Below are 16997 nucleotides of genomic sequence, written 5' to 3'. Positions count from 1 at the left end.
TCCATTATGTATGCTGGAGTCAAGTTATACACAGTCCAGTGCTACCCTATGCAGACAGTGAACTTCAGAAAGGCTGCTACAACCACGCTTCCTTTACAACACTACCTTTCATGCTAAGCTGCAGGACTTCAGTTCCAACATAGTATCTATTTTTAAATGCCCTCTTATTTCTCAAGATGAGAGTAGTTATGTAACTTCTGAATATTCATTCCATACAGTTGAGTTTCAGTACAGCATAGCTCACAAACATCAGGTATTCTAGCTCAACAGCATGGCAGGTTTAACACAACACCTGACCTTAAGCATACAGCAGTGAAAGTGGCTTGCACTAGTGCAGAAAGGTTAAAAAGACTGCTGAACCACTACAGCAAGCTTCCTGTTCTGCAGACCTTAACACTCAAGCAAACCAAGACAATCCCATCAATTCTTCTTAGTGGTAACCCCATAAGATGAGCTTATGTGAAATTTAGAGGGTTAACATGGTGTTTGGGAACATTTTATTTTGTACATGACAAGATTTTACACCAAGAAGTCAGTTAAATAGTACAAATTTACATTTGTGAGGAATGTTTTTAGAAAAGTCAACTTAAAAAAATCCTCCTTTGCCCTTAACCCCATACCATCCCTCAGCATTTTACAGTGGAAAAACAAAACAATCTAATTCACATTCCTTAACTCCCAACACAGGATGGTAGGTGAGTGTAGTTTACAGTTCATCTTTCACATCTGTGGATTCCTGTGGAGACAAGAAATAGATAATCAGAATCTTTTTGAAAATGAAAAAATAGTAAAAGCTGTCCCAGAATAATTGAGTTCATGAGAATTACTACTGATGCTTTTTCAAATCATGTAACAGAAGTAATAAAACTTTAACATTGAATTGCATTCAAACTTCTGTTCAGAGAATATTTAACATGCCATCATCTAAGAGTCATAAAAACCCTTACTTCAGGCTGCTCAAATGTTAGTGGCAGATTGAGTTTGCCATTTCATCTTTAATACTCCAAAGGATTAAAGCACAGCCTACTTTGAAAGTTACCTTTCAAGCACAGTATTAGCACTGTTAATAGCCCTATTCTACCTGATGAGGGGAAGCAAATCTACTCTCCAGATGACTGTCAGAAACCTTAATCTGTAAGCAAGCTAGTACAACAGTCAAAGTAGAACATAACTTCTGTTATAGACATGTAATATGATCCATTAAATTCAACAGTGATGGCAAAAAACCATAAAGCAGCTATGGTCCAATAACTATTGTTCCTCAAGCTTATTCTTAGGGAATTTGACAGGTGCTAGGAGGCAAGTGCATCACCAAAAGCTATGTAAAGTTGGAGATAATCTTGTAGGACTTTTCTAAAAACCAGGCAACACAAGAAAGGAAGGCCCAACTAAGGTCTCATGGTAACTTAAGATAATGACATTCAGAAACCATAGTACTAGAGTTCAGCATACCCATCAAGACATCATTAAAGCTGCAGACAATAGTATTAGCCAGCGAAGTCAAGGCTCACTTCACAGAACAGTAACTATTTAGCTATTAATTACTGCATATTTGGGTGTTTTGTTCTTACAGTATGTTATGCTAAGGAAAAATGTGCTATTTGTACTGCAGTTATTTTTGAGAAAAGCTCAAAAAACCTCACACTACTGGAGTTATGGAAAGCAAAGTTAACAGGTTTGTGGCAAGAAGCACCACAGCCAGAACTGCATGGAAGTCAAATCAAAAATCAAGACTTCACCTTCTGTGTTTCACTTTCTTCAGCATCCACCTCTTCTTCATCTTGCTCTGGCTCCTCAGTTGCATCTTCAGGCTCCTCAGGCTCCTCCTCCACCTGTAGGAGGGTCACAGATACTTTGCTATGCATTCAAGAGCTCTATTTGCTTGGGATGTTTGCTAGTTGTGAACCAACTAGCACAGGCTATTAAAGTATTCGTTATCAGTTCGTAGGAGGTTTGACAAATCATTTGCCCCAACCTTTCTGAAGGGCAGGACAAGTTATTCTTTACCACTGATATGCTCACTACCACAGTTCCTCTAGCAAGATACCAACAAGTTCTTGTGTGGCATTATGAGATGTATGCCCACTTTATTAGTTTCCCCGAAGAGCAGGACTAGGATGCATATCTGTTTGGGCCCTCATTTACTCCCATATAACCACCATTTAATTAAGGATTGTGCACTGTTTAAGAAAAAGCAAAAGGAATAACAGCATCTCAAGAAACTGGGAAGGACAGAAGCTTCAAGGACAGACTCATCACTCCCCCAGCCAGGAACTTGAGAGCTAGTCTCCTGATGGCCCACCCGCATGCAGGAAACCATATGTATTTCAATCTCATTTTAAGCAAATCTACCATTGCTTCTCTATTTTAAGCAAACAATACTTAAATAAAAAAATATCACTCCTCAATTGAAGGCAACTAACCTTTGCATCCAGGTCAATGTTTAAACTTAAACGAAGCATCCTTTCTATTCTATCTCCATATTCCTTGGTGTCTGGTAACATATATCCTGATCTCAAAGTTGCAGTTTCAAACAATACCACTGCAAGATCTGAAACTGTTTTGTCATCTTCATTTTCCTAACATGGAAGCATTAAAAAAAGATTGTTAACTAGTTCATGTGCAGCCAAGTAATCAATGTTTTACAGTTATTTGTTTACCTTGACTCGCCTCAGCATGTCCTTTATCAGTGGATGCCTAGGGTTTATTTCAAATGTCTTCTTTTGGCTAGCATAGTAGCTGAAAAGAATGAAAGTTACATCAGTAGTTAAGCTTTAAAGTAAAGCACAACTACACCTTTAAACCCCCATCAAATGCTGAATACAGGCACAGTTACTACTTTTTTTTTTTAAGTTAAAACCACAGCTTTACCACTAGTTTAACTCTGAAAGCTTTCAAGTTAAACCAGTGTGTGTTCTCTTATCACCAAATGACAGATAAGAAACACTGCTGATGAAAGTCTTGCTCACCAAGCAGTTTTACATACTAGGCTTTGAAACAGCCATCAGGGTAAGACAACGATGGAGACAGCAACTCAGTTACAAATTGCCTTAAAAACACACAAGATGATCTGAACCAGATGGAAGCTTGGTGTGCCAACATCAAGCCAGCTGGGCCATCAACTACCTTTCATATCTGCTACTCCATATGAATATAAAGCTTACTTTGTAGATATATCCTTCCCAGTTTGGTAAGCTTGAGCCTTCATGATTCTTTCCATGTTACCAGACCATCCATACTGACTAGCCACAAGTGCACATGGGGATTGGGTTAAACGTTGAGATAGCACAGCTTTTTCAATCTAGAGAGAAAAAAGCCTTAATATTAGTTCACAGAATCAAACTCTTATGAATAAAGCCAACAACTGAAACTGTGTCACTGGGCCACTTGAGTGGTGTCCAAAAGCTCTGTAACAGTAAGCAGTCTAGCTCAGTATCATCCCAAAGTCAACACAGGTGTTTCACCCAACTTGGTATAGCCTTCCATATAAGGATGGCAGAAGCTATTATCATGTCCTTGATAGCCAAAGGATTAACAAGGCAAGTATTATAGCAATAAGTACAATAGCATATGCAAATAAGGGTTACATAGCTTAGTATTTTGTACCTTGTCCTTTAAGGCCTTGTCTTTCATCCAGTTTAAGAGTGGTTCAAATTCCTTTTCCAAGGCTTCCCGATTCTCCTTAGATTTTTCACTTTCTTCAAACTTGACTCCTTCTTTAGCCACATTCTGAAACCTCTTGCCATCAAACTCTGGCAGAGCTTGAATACAGTATTCATCTACAGGTTCGGTCAGATAGATCACTTCATAGCCCTTTTTCAGCAGACGTTCAACAAATGGTGAGGACTCAGCCTAAGGAAACAAAATAGAATAGACAGCAGTTTAGTTGTGTTGGTATCAGCAGCTAGCAAAACCTGTACAGGTATTTCAATGAACAGTAGTATGAGAAGACTGAACTGCAGTAGTACCATAAACACAAAGACTCTACATTTAGAGCAAGTGCAGACAGTTCACAGTGGCAGTACTTTGACTAGAAGCCTTCTATTTTTCCTCCTTCACTCCATGCTCACATACCTCCTTCCTGCTGGCACCTGCCATAAAATATATCTTGTCCTGTTTCTCTTTCATTCTTTCCACATACTGGTCAAGGCTTGTAAGGTTACTTTCATGGTGAGAGGACTGGAAGCGAAGAAGTTTAGCTAGTCGTGTACGATTGGAGTGATCCTCAATCACCCCAAGCTTTACATTAGTACCAAATTCTTTCCAGAATGTGTCATTGTATTTTTCTTCTGCAATTTTCTTGATCATATCAAGGGTTTTACGAACAAGTTTCTTTCTGATCACCTTAAAAAAAAGTAGTAATACCAAATTTTAACAGCAAGCACTTGATAATCTCAAGTATCAACTACCACTTTTGGTCTGTTAGCCATTGCCACAATAACCCCACTCATCTCATGGGACAGGGTATTTTCACTTATGGAAGAACCTTAATGTGGCCTCGCTGAGAAGGGTGAATTCAAGATGCTTAATGCCATTGATTTAGAAGGGAACAGAGGTAGTCTGAGAGCAGCAGTGCTGGGGTTTTCTATAGTTTGACTTCACCTTCATACTTTTTTAAAGCTAAGTCAAGCAAGCTATTTGTCTGACAGATATCACTACTGTTACATATTTTCATCCTGAACCACTCCCTTCCTATTAATATGAAGTTTAGGATCTAATTAGCTTACCTTTAACAATTTATGCTGCTGAAGTGTTTCACGAGATACATTCAGAGGCAGATCATCGGAATCCACCTAATTTAAGAAGAAACTTGTTAAGTATAACAAACAGTATTTGAAGATTAAAATCAAATACAATTAAGATGCAATACTTACAACACCCTTAACAAAGTTAAGATATTTAGGCATCATGTCATGGAAGTCATCTGTGATGAATACTCTTCGAACATACAGCTATTACAAGAGAAACAGTAATCAGGTTATTATGGAGGTTTTATTTATTTTTAAACCAGAATCAAACACACTTGCTTGTTTTACCTTTATGAAATCACTTTTTTTGGATCCATATTCATCAAACAGGCCACGTGGAGCAGAATTAGGAACAAACAAGATGGATTTGAAAGTTACTTCCCCTTCAGCAGTAAAGTGGATGTAAGCCATAGGATCATCATGTTCCTGTGAAGGAGGGAGTTCTTTTAATTGACAGTGGAAAGATATTGGCAAAAAAATTCATTTTATGAGTGAAAATGTGTTTGCCAGATCTAGGTGTATATGAAAGTATGAAACCATCTAAGCATGCTTCATTAGAATCTATTAAGGAGACAGAAGTGCCTGATTCAGCTGAAATACAAGTAATCTGGGAGACTTACTAGTTCTATTTAAAGCCACAACTAAAGAGTTACCAATACAGAAGACTGCAGCTTGCAATCCTAGGCTTGCTGTCTGGAATTCAGTTGACATACTGACACCAATTAACTCATTCTTCAAAGATAAGCCCATCCTATAAGCACTCAGTCACCATTTCATTTACACAGCATGAAATACTCTAGTAAATCTACTGCTCTGGAACAATTCTTGAGCCTTGGAAATTACCTTGGAAAAGGTTTTGTAAAAAGCTTTGTATTCATCTTCTTCAACTTCTTTAGAGGGTCTCTGCCAGATTGGTTTTATGTCATTCATAAGCTCCCAATCCCAAACAGTCTTTTCAACCTAAGTACATAAACAGCATATTACAATAAAGACTCATGCTCTACTACAAATAAGTCAGTTAAAGAAATTACACCAAAGAGGACTCTAGGTCACAACATAGTATGAGGGGGAATATATATATACACACACATACATACAGGCTACTTCTAATCTAGGAAATACATTCAGCAAAGGCCTGGGTATTCTCATTTAAATGTGTAGCACTTAAGCACGTGGCAAAAAATCTATACTACAGTATGGCCAATATACATTTACTGCATTCATTAGTGATCAGAATTTCTATTCCACAGCCATTCTGAAGAAAGCTTTCCAAAAGAGTATATTCAATCTGAACTATTCAACATTATTGAACTACTTAAGTTCACTATCACTTCAAAGTGAATTCACTGTGCATAAACTCAAAGATATTTGTAATTGTTCCAGGAACACTGCCTCCCAAGGCAGTCATTTGCTCCACTTCAATGAAGTCCATCTTATTTACCATTTTCTTTACTGACATATCAAATCACACACTTAAATAGGACTGTTTTTGAAAAGCACACATATTGAAGTGCATCTCTGAAAAACTACCTGTTAAAACTGCTGAAATAATTGTCACAAGTTACAAGACCTCCAAAGGCTGACAAAGCTCACCTTTTTAGTTTTTGGTTTCTTCTCTTCCTCTTCTTCTTCAACTGCAGCTTCATCATCATCTGTTTCCTCTTTCTCTTTTGCTTCTTCCTCCTCAATGGGTTCTTCAACAGTTTCTGTCTAGAGGCAATTAAAAGAGGGGACTCAGCCTGTTTGGCTTCCTACCAGATAACTTCTGGTATTCTCTGAAACAGCTTAATAACTCAGAATACCAGTTTAACTTGTGTGATTTGCTTATGGCAAGCATTTCTGTGTAGGCAGCGATGTTTTCAGTTGCATTTTCATGAATGCATTGCTTTCCTCCAATACACTGGGAGGCCATTGTAGTCAAATATTAGGAGAATTCAGCTTTAATAGCACTGGATACACAGGATACACAGGCTAACCACAGACTGAGATGATTCAAAGTTAGTGCTATACCAAAAAGTATCACAAGAACAGTTAAAAAGTTAAAATAATATAAAAAATAAGGCAGTATTTTAACAAAGGACACATACTGTGGTCCTGCTCGACAGCTTAGCTAAGCTTCTAAATACCAGACAAGACTCCACTGCACAGCCAGCGGAAGAAAGATTTTTTTTTCCCCTAGTAATTAGCACAGGTCTTGCCTCCTTTGGTAAAATACTCTTCAGGAGTCACAGCAAAATCAAGTCCCTTGAAAATCTAGTTTAAGCTACACACTAGCTTTCAGAGAGCAAGTAACTAGTTAATACTAGCTAGTTTTTCCTTCCCACTGAGTCAGAAGAGTAAAGAATGAAAGAATTTTAGAAGCTTTAGACAGGGTTTTTTTTGGGACCCATTAAGACAAGTAAGAAATCCCACACTACTAATGCTACAGAAAAGCTTTAAAATTCCTTCACTCTTCCTGAAATATCTGGTCAAATTATTTTCAAACAAAGCTCATACTGTATAACTCTCAGTTAAAGATACTGACCTTGCTGCTCCACACATATATGGGGAAGTTTATGAACTGTGAGTATTTCTTGACTAGGTTTTTAACAGTATCCAGCTCAAGATAGTCTGATGCTTCCTCCTTCAAGACAAGGCTAAAGATAGAAGAAAAATTTCATTCAAAGTCCAAAAGCAGTACTTTAAAAATAGTTTTACAGACACAGAAGTACTTTTCCACTGTAGCTGCTGCAGTGATTCAAACTTATCTAGTCACAGTTGAACCAGTAAGAGCTCCCCATGCACCTCTTTAAAGATACAATCCTTTTTGGAAGAAGCATTCTTAAAAATTGGAGTATAGTACAAAGTTCAAAAGTCTAAATATAAACCTCAAATTGCATTGACAATGATCAGGCTATTGATGTCCTCTTACTGATTTCATTTGGAAGTAGAGCACTGAGAGGATTAACTTTTTCCCTACTGAAGGCCTTCTTCAGGAAGCAGTTCTAGAAGGCAGAGCCTAGATCAAGTAAATTCATATGCTTTAAGTGATGGGAGGTGCTGTCAAGCTACTTCTAATTTGCTATTTGTATCAGACCAGTTCCACCAGTAGATAAACAGCAATCTGTTTCCAAGATGAAGCTCTACATCCCCTGTATCAGTCTCATCTAGCAACAACTGCATTGAAAAATTGCTTGAGTTTGCAGGCTGCTCAAAGTGTCTGGAATTACTTGCCACCAGTTACTTGTCAAGATGCTTGTGGCTTTTAGTTTGACATTTCATGAGATGAGTGAACTGCATTAACACTATACATCTATTTTACATGTAATTACTCGTTATAGGATGCTTGCATTAGTCTGACAACACCTGTATTACAGGAGTCGGACAGTGTATGTATTCACAATGCTAAAATCACCCAGATATTCTAATGAAGCTAGATACTTATCTATACACACAACTTTTTTTAAGCTAAGGACACTGACTTAATACTTACCTTATGGTTGTGCCACGTCCTAAAGTGTTTCCTCTTGGGTCATCAATCACAGAGAATTCATTTGAGTCTGACTCCCAAATATGTTGTGTATCATTATTGTGTTTTGATGTGACAATAACTCTGTCTGCTACTAAGAAAGCAGAATAAAAGCCAACACCAAACTGGCCAATTAACTCAGATGTTGATTGACCATCATCCTGCATTTCAGTCATCTTGTTTAAGAATTCACTTGTACCAGACTTTGCAATGGTACCCAAGTTTTTAATCAACTCCTCTTTTGTCATGCCAATACCCGTATCCGTAACATGAAGCATGTTCTTCTCTTTGTCACACTGAAAAAAGACAAAAGATCCAGCTGGACTTCACTTTGAACCTTTAGACACAATACACTACTGTGAAAGTGATAAGGACACTAGCAACTAATCATTCCAGTTTAAACTTGCCTGGCTGTGATAAATTGAATTCACAGTGAGTAGAGTAGTAAGGAAAATCTACCTCTGAGGTACTTAATACTTCAGTTGCTGTTTATGAAATCAGAGATTATTTTCAGTGGACTAAAAAGAAGTTGTCTCTGGTGAAGTGAACTGCAAGTGTCCTGATGTGGTGGTCATAGTTTGTTTGCATCAGTAGTAAGCAATCAACTTAATAGGTTAATGAGACACTACCTTCTTTTATTCCTTCCACTGCCCCTCAGTGGACCAGATAAAATGTTTATCTAATGCTTCTTACCTTGATTTTGACAGTAAGTTCCTCATTACCAGCAAGAGCATTCTCATCAGTTAAGGATATTAACCGTATCTTATCTAAAGCATCAGAAGCATTTGAAATAAGTTCCCTCAGGAAAATCTGAAATAGAAATCAGTAGTCAGGAATTCAAGAACACATACACAAACAGTCCTAGCATGTTCTACTGATAAAGGGACTAACCTCTTTATTTTTATATAAAGAATTGATAATAAGTTTCATCATTCTGTTAACTTCTGCTTGAAATGCAAACTTCTCAGATTTTTCTCTGATTTCTTTTATCTGGGATGCATTTAGACCATCTAGCTGGATAGCTTCTTCTTCTCTGTGAAAAGAATAGAAACATGTCAAGTAGTCTTGTTTGTATACAGTATCACTATTTTTACACTCTAGCAGAGTTCAATGTTACAACAACGAGACCCTTAATTACTGACACAGCTAGCATAAAGTTACACGACCACATCAGATGGGTGCAACAGTTGTATCCTCTACTGCTTAATCTCTACCCAAAACTCAAGTGAAAACTCTGCTTGGAAGTCAGACTTTTTCCCTTAAAGAAAGGGAAGGAAGAATACATGCATCTTACAACCACTGTAATCCTCAGCACATGGTACACTTCACAAAAGAAAGTGTTTCACAGGTATAAAACTATTCCATCAGTAGGCATGAAACTGATACCACTTACTACATGTAGTTACATGTAGGAACCCCCATTTACCCACTCTTATATGACTACTGCTATTAGACAAAACAAGCTAAGTATTTCTGAATCCAGTTACTTCAAACTCTCCTCTATTTAGAGGAAAATAATGTTTTCAGAAATAAATATTGTTTTATTGTACTTCTCCCAGATGACTAGATCTCTCCAGTTTAATGAGAGCTTATCTTTGAAAGGTTACCCCCCCAGGCCCAACACCTTCTATGCTTTGGGCATTAGTGATGTAAGAAATGACCCTTAAAGTAACAAGAATAGTCTTAACAGTTCAGAAGTAACTGACCCCCACCCCCAGCTACCCACCTCTGAACGACTTCATCATCTGTTCGAGACCCTTCTCTGCTTTTACCCAAGTCATCTTCCACGGTCCCATCCACATCCACCTCATCAGCTCTAACCGACACTGGAAAAACAAGAAATCCAATAAGGTGAATCCCATTCTACTACCAAAACTCTTCTTCACGACTCACAAAGATTTTCAGACTCGGGTCCGTCCGTTCTTTCACCCCATTCCTAAGGAAAGTTTACCCCAGCTGGGGACATCAGAAAGGGAGGAAAGGGGCAGACCACGGCCTCGCCCCCCCCCCAATGGCGCATGAGCGGTCCCATAGGTATCTTCCCCCACCCCAAACCACCCCCATCCCTACAGGGGGGCCAGCAGCAGCTCGGGAGAGAGCAGCACACGCGACCGAACTCGACCTTCCCCTCCCCTCGTACACCTACGGTGGAAAAACTTGGGGCAGCAGTTGCCTGTATACGCCAGGGCGGAGGAGAAGAAAGGGACCTCCTGGGCCGACAGGGCTCCGACGGCCCCACCCAGGTCCTCCTCGGCCTCTGCTCGCCCCTCTTCCCCCATCAAGAAGGGAGGAGTGGGAGACGCTGCTGCGGTTAGAGACCCTCCCCCCACCCCCCGCAACCGCCACTAGCCAGAAGCTTCTAGAAGGCGGCAGGCGAGGAAGCAGCCACGGGACTCACCGGCCAGGAGCAGCGTGCACGCGAGAGCGAGCCCCCACACCGACTTCATTGCGACGCGGGCTTGCGGCCGCAGAAAATAACAACCCCGAGCGGCACCTGCCTCGCGCTCACAAGCCCGCCACCGGGTGCGGCCGCCACCCCGCGCCTCCCGCGCCGCCGCCGAACCGCTGGGACAGCGGTAGCCCTCCCCCTTCGCCTTATCAATGCGGGGCGCCGAGGGGCGGGGGGAGGCGCTCCGCCACTGGCCAATCAGAGCGTACCACGCCAAATACGCAGCCAGTGGTGAGCCGGGGGAGGTGGGGCCCGGGGCCGTCGCCGCCAATCGCGGCTTTCCATGTGCGGTTTCCTGCGGGCAGAGCGTGGCCGGCCCCGATTGGCTGGGGGGAGGTGCGTTTGGCCAATCATGCCCACGGACGGGGCCGAGCCGCATGGCCTGCCAGTATTTTTTTTTTTAAATCAATAAGCCGTAAATGTTTAACACCGAGGCCACGTGGCTCGCAGTGAGCGCGGCCGCATTGAGAGGCGATAGGAAAGATCTCCACATGGGCAGAGCGACTCCAACCGCTTCCGGGGGCACCCAGAATGTTTACCGTGGAGACGGTCGCTATGGCAACGAGCGCTTCCGGTCGTGGCGGCCCGCCGCGCCCCCAGGTACTGAAGCGGGGCGGGGGGAAGTCACGGGGGACACGCGGAGCGACGATAAGCGGTGCGGCAGAGAAGCGGCAGCAGCGCCGGCTGTGGCCCGCCCTCCCTGGCAGAGGCGGGCGGCCCCCACGCCTCAGCGGCGGCCGGCACCGGCGCCGGGGGCCGGGCTCCTGCCGCCCGCGACGGCCGGCGGGGCGCCGTGCGTGGCGGGCCGCGGGGCATGCCGGGAGTTGTAGTCCGCGGGTGGTGCGCGGCGCAGGCGAGGGGAAGGGCCGTTACCCGCCCGGTGCTGGGGCCCGAGGCGCTCGCGCTTGGCCCGAGGCGGCCCCTGCGCCCCGGCCTTGGCTCCCCGCGCTCTGTCCCCTCGAGGGTGCCTGAGCCTGGCGCGGTGGCCGGGGAGGCTTTAGCCCGGAGGCCCTGAGCGGTGAGGCCTGGCCCAGCCCGCATTCAGGGTAAAGGCAGCCGGCAGAGGCCGGGTTTTCCTGCTTTCTGGCGCTCACCGGGGCGACCCTCCGTCGGTGAGGCCGTCAGTGCTCCGCAGCCTGCCTTTGGGGCCCTTGTTTGGTCACTAACGTTTCTTTCTCCTCTGTAGAGCTCCTAGCTCCAGCAAATCAGGTCTAAAAATTAAGTTTTGCAAGTGCCAACTAGGCTAGCACTGCTTGTGCGCCAAGCGTGGCAGGAGAAAGGTCTATATTTTCAGCTCACGGCTCTTCCTTCATGCCAGCTGGCTCCAAGAGATGGGCTTTCTGCCCCTTGGCTGCTATTCGCTCCTGTAGCGGGGCACGCGGCTGCCTGGAACCATGGCTGGGGATGCTCCTTGCTTCGCTTTGGCCAAGCACTTGCCTCAGCCATCTCGGTTAGCTGCATGATGTGAGGGAATCTGGAAATACGCACATAAACTGCCCCACTAGTGTCAGTACCACACAGGAGGCTAATGTGCAAATGAACTAGTGTTGGTAGAACAGTAAAAAGGAGGCTTGATACTTAGAAGACTGCATGTTCCTTTTTTAAAAATATTTTTTTCAGACATATTAATTTGTAAAATGAACACTATATGCAAATTCTGAAGTGTATTGCTGTTAACGCTTTAACTTTTTAAGTAGTGAAAGTTAACAAGTGATCAAATATAATATACCATCTTTTGTATGTTAATAAGCCACCTGAAGCACCTTACAGTTCCCCCTCGCTTTCCTGTAAAAGTCTGCCCTAGCTTTCATGTGCCGGTGACCTGTTTTGTCTTACAAATGTTCAACATTAGCTTTCCAGGAAGAAAAAAAAAATACCTGGCAAGCAATGATTCAATGAACTCTGTACTTACAGAGGAATGTGTTTGAAAACTGTTGATCCGAGACGTTCAATATAAAAGATAAGAAAAGTCCAGTGTATTTAATAACTTCACAAGCATTGAAGTTAGTCTATCTATACATAGCTAAAATTTTCTTTTGGAAAAATAAGGTCGTCATCATTAGTTATACAGTGGGCCAGTTAGTTTTTCAGCCTCAAAACTCAGTGTTGTATCTTGTGCTGATAATCAAAATTTATAGAATTGGAAAGGAGCCTCTGTATTACAGTAAGTGTTATCCTTGAGTTCTTCTTAATGAAGCCAAGATTCTAGATCAAGCGTAATCATTTAAAAAGCTATTTTAAAATAATCCATGAAGATTTTCTGTATGATTTGCAGTTTCAGTAGTTTCATTTCAGAGGTTGCTGCTCCACTGATTAAATATTATAAGAGAAGTAAGAGGGAAATTTACCTTCCCCAAAAGTCTGTGAGAAGGACTATGAAAAATTAAGTATAAAAGAGGTCAGGGTCAGGATTGTAAGTAAAAGACTGCCTGTCAAGTTTTTACGAAGATCAGGGTGAACTTGGAGGATTATTTTACAAAGATCAGTCTCCCTAATTGAAAATATTTTCCAGTCTTCAAGTCTGAAAATATAATATGGTCATTCAAAAATCTAAATGGAGAAAGTTTGTCTTTCCTCAAAGTCAGCTACAAGCAGTTTCAGGATTGGGTTTCCTAATTAGTCTGTGTGATTCCTAGAGTGAGATATGTTACTCTGCGAGTGTGAATATGAGTTAGGGATTCACAGAGTAAACAGATCTCCAGCTCGGAGAATTCTTGCATTAACAAATTTTACATCAGTTTTGTTTTAGCAGTTATTTTTCTGGCAATGAGAAAATGTAATGCTTCATTGCAAACTTTTTGAACTTTGGCAGCTGAAATAGCATGAATGCACACCAATAATATTATTGACTTTGCTAAACCAACAGAGATTTTAGATTAAATTTTGTGGAGTCCAAATTCGCTTGGTTTCCTTACTCTTATGGTTATACAAGGTAGAATGGTGTTTTTGAAGGAGATCAGAACCTTAATAAACCTACGTTTTGTCCTTTGCATTTAGAGGTCATAAACTCGAAGAAGTGTGATGTAGTTAGCTGCACTGATTGCTAAGTCTACATTATACTGTTTGCTTTCATTAAAGCCCAGTTGGATTACCCAGGACAAAAGTGATATGTAAGAATGAGGAGGCTGAGTACTTGTGCTCTCACAAAGACAATTTGGTTTCTTTGCAGAGTCTGACAATTGAAGAAAGTATCTTCTTTGACTGAATATTGAACTTTTAAAATTTGTTTCTTTTATCTAATTTTAAACTATACTATGAAATTAAAAATTCTTTTTTAAACTGAGCTATCAAATACTGCTGTTACTAGGGTTTTAATGCAAAGCTGGATAGCGTTTCTTCTCTGCTTGTCAGTCTTCAGGGAGCTTTTTAAATCTTAGGTGCACTGACTACTATTGCCATTCAAAGTAAGTCTGGACATCACTTTTCAGGATTTAACACCGAAGCAAAGGTGTAACTATTAAGAGTAATACTTCTTTAGTAGGGGAACTTAGCTACATTAAGGAATTCTTTAAAGCAGTTATATATACTTTTGATGATTGTGTGCATAATGATTGAAAGAGTATACTTAAGTGCTGTATTTGCTCTTTTAACTAAAAATGCTGGGGCATTTGGTGATAAGAGAAACAGAGTACAGGTAGCATTTTTTTCCATGAAAATCGTAGAGCAAGTCTTTCTCCAGTACTCTGAATGCAACTTTATCAGCTCATCCACCTGTCCTTGGGGAAGTCTGGTCTGCTGACTGAAGCATGTCACACGATCCAACTATGAGCTGTAGCTAACAAGAAGTATTAGCTTGCCAGAAATAGTGGTAGAGATAAATTGAGAGGTGTTCACACAATCCAGCTATAGGTATTTGACTTAACCAGCTAAATTAGCCAGCTAATCTCCCTGGGCTCCATCTGTAATAAATAAAGAGAGACAGTCCTTCTTTCATTTTACTGGCTGTGACATGTGTCACACTCTTTCCTGAGCTGATTTAACCCTTTAGCCCAGCAAAATACTCTCTAGTTAAATCAGCTTATGTTGCGTCTGATGTGCCCCAGACTGAAGCAAGGTAAAGAGCAGGAATCACTAGGAGAAGGCAATATTCTCCTTTTGATGGTGGTGGGTTGAGCCACCACTTCTGGAATCCTGGAGTGTAACTTACATAGAGCAAAGACATCATACATGAGTGTAAATGTAAGGAAACCATAAAACTGAGCAATGAGTTTTGTTTGGCAGAATATTTCCTCTTTTAATACACTGGCAAATTGGAATTTGTAACTAATGCAAGTTTCATTTTATTCACAGGCAACAAAAATGCTCAAATTTCTGTCACTGCTAATAAGGCATGTACTGTCAGACTGGTTTTGATAAAGAAATATGAGTGATTTTATTTTAGAATAATTAATGCAGCCTGAAGTTTGTACCACCAAATTAAGCCCTCTCTTTCTTGCATTATCATGCATTGTAAATTACTTATCTGAATTCTCTGTAATTTGAGCTTCATTTGTATCTTTATTAAAACAACAAATCAAGAGTTAGCATTTCTTTCCTTTTGCAACCTCTGCTTCAAGGACTAAATGTTGTGAATACAAACAAACTGGAGACATATCTGTTTCTTGAAGATGCCTGACAATATTTGGGACTGAGTATTTGTGAATATAAACCCAAAAGTGCTGCTATTAGCTGGCTTTTCAAGGTGATTATCCAAATCTTAGAAAATATTAACAGTAACTACATACAAGCAAGATTAAAATACTATTGTTTGTAAATCATGGTGTCTTTCTAAATGTTCATGCTATGAATTATTCTTACCTGCTCTCTTTTTAGCAAGAGCAACTATTGAACAAAATGCCATGTTTTGACTTCAGTCTTCTTTCACTTAGTAGAAATATATCTTCCACCCACTACCCACTTATTTAGTCTCAGAACTATTAATCTCCACCCAAGAGGGATTCTTAATATTCTAACTAAAAGGACTCCTGTGCTGCTTTCTTTCCTGTACTGTGAAAGGCTACTCAAATACTCTTCAGCTTTATGTACAAACACAACACACTGATTCTTTAGGCCTGTTTTTTGAATCTTTTATTCTTCCCAAAGAAACAATCATATGGTTAGTTTTATGTATATTAGGTTTTTTTTTCCCAGTTATAATTTATGTAACTTATCAGGTATTAGTACATTTTATGTTTTCAGAACTCACTTGAGTGCAATAAGAAAAAGGTAAATGAAGGGGAATTTAGAACTTGTGATTCTTTGAATTATGCATATGTGAAAGCAAACAATAAGCACAGAGTGTTTGTGTCTGACCTTGATGCTCAGATAGAAGATGACTTCTTCACCTTTTTCACTATAAATGCAGGCCTGTCATCTTCCCTGATATGGCTGTTTAGCAGATTTCTGTTAGTAACAGTAGTCTCACCTCCTGCTTTTGCTCTGATTTTCCTGGGTTTCTGAAATTTCACAGTTTGCACAGCTGAATATCTGTGAAGCTCAGCCAGATAGCTGCTGAAGATCCCTAGCACTGCTCTTGCTATAGCGCTGTGAGTCTGACTCTTCCCACAGCGTATCAGTAGTATGGAAGATCTAGACGTTCCATGTCAGATTTACCACTTCTTGATGTGATGATGTTAGCAAATCTGTAAAAACTCTTTTCAGAGAATAATAAACATTGGAGAGTGGTATGAAATACATTTGATGGGGGGGCACAGTCTGTGGGCTGTAGTTATTAAGCTCCAGACGCATTCAGCTTGCCATCTTTCTTACCCTGGAGGTGAATCGTAATAGCTAAGAGAAAGGAGAACGGTTGTCCTGGTAAAACTATTGCTGTATGTGTTCACGACCCCATCAAAGGCAACAGGAACAGTTGTGAGAGAAGCACTGTTTTCCCTGAGCTCTGGCAGTGGATGATGGCAGTGGGTTGCTATTCAAAGAGCTGCTTGCTTGGCTGCAGCATGAGGTAGAAATCCTGGACCCAGTTAGGCATGAGCTCTCTTTTCAGCTCCCCATGCGCCAGATCCCTCCTGGACTTTTTGACCTCAGCTAAAATAGGCTATAGATATGATAGATGCCTTTGAATATGGTATAGTCAGATGCAGAGTGGCAGGAAGGATATTATGAGGTACAACAGGACTACAAGATAAGAGAGACTGAAAATATCCACTTCCACAGAAATAGGTATTTCCTGCTGAGATGGATTCTTTATTATATTGATTTTAGATTAAAGATTGGAAAAGGCAAGTTTATCTTGCAACTGTCTGGTGATTGCGGTAGTGGGAATTCACCTCTGATCGCCAACTGGGTGAAATCC

General features: G+C 40.9%; 1 protein-coding gene across 1 annotated transcript; it reads right to left on the bottom strand.

Moving 5' to 3' along the window:
• Positions 1 to 480: 480 nt before the first annotated feature.
• On the bottom strand, positions 481 to 11084 carry HSP90B1 (heat shock protein 90 beta family member 1). Its single transcript, XM_013947518.2, is given in 20 exon segments — positions 481 to 736; positions 1740 to 1832; positions 2424 to 2579; positions 2661 to 2739; positions 3165 to 3301; positions 3607 to 3852; positions 4075 to 4344; positions 4728 to 4793; positions 4875 to 4952; positions 5037 to 5174; positions 5592 to 5708; positions 6342 to 6458; positions 7273 to 7384; positions 8221 to 8552; positions 8950 to 9066; positions 9148 to 9289; positions 9983 to 10082; positions 10655 to 10967; positions 10969 to 11039; positions 11042 to 11084. Coding segments are annotated over 20 exon segments (2757 nt in total). The 3' UTR covers positions 481 to 706.
• Positions 11085 to 16997: the final 5913 nt, after the last annotated feature.

The sequence above is a fragment of the Apteryx mantelli genome, chromosome 1 (assembly GCF_036417845.1).
Source record: "Apteryx mantelli isolate bAptMan1 chromosome 1, bAptMan1.hap1, whole genome shotgun sequence".
Classification (NCBI taxonomy): Eukaryota; Metazoa; Chordata; class Aves; order Apterygiformes; family Apterygidae; genus Apteryx; species Apteryx mantelli.
This window is presented reverse-complemented; position numbering and strand designations above follow the sequence as displayed.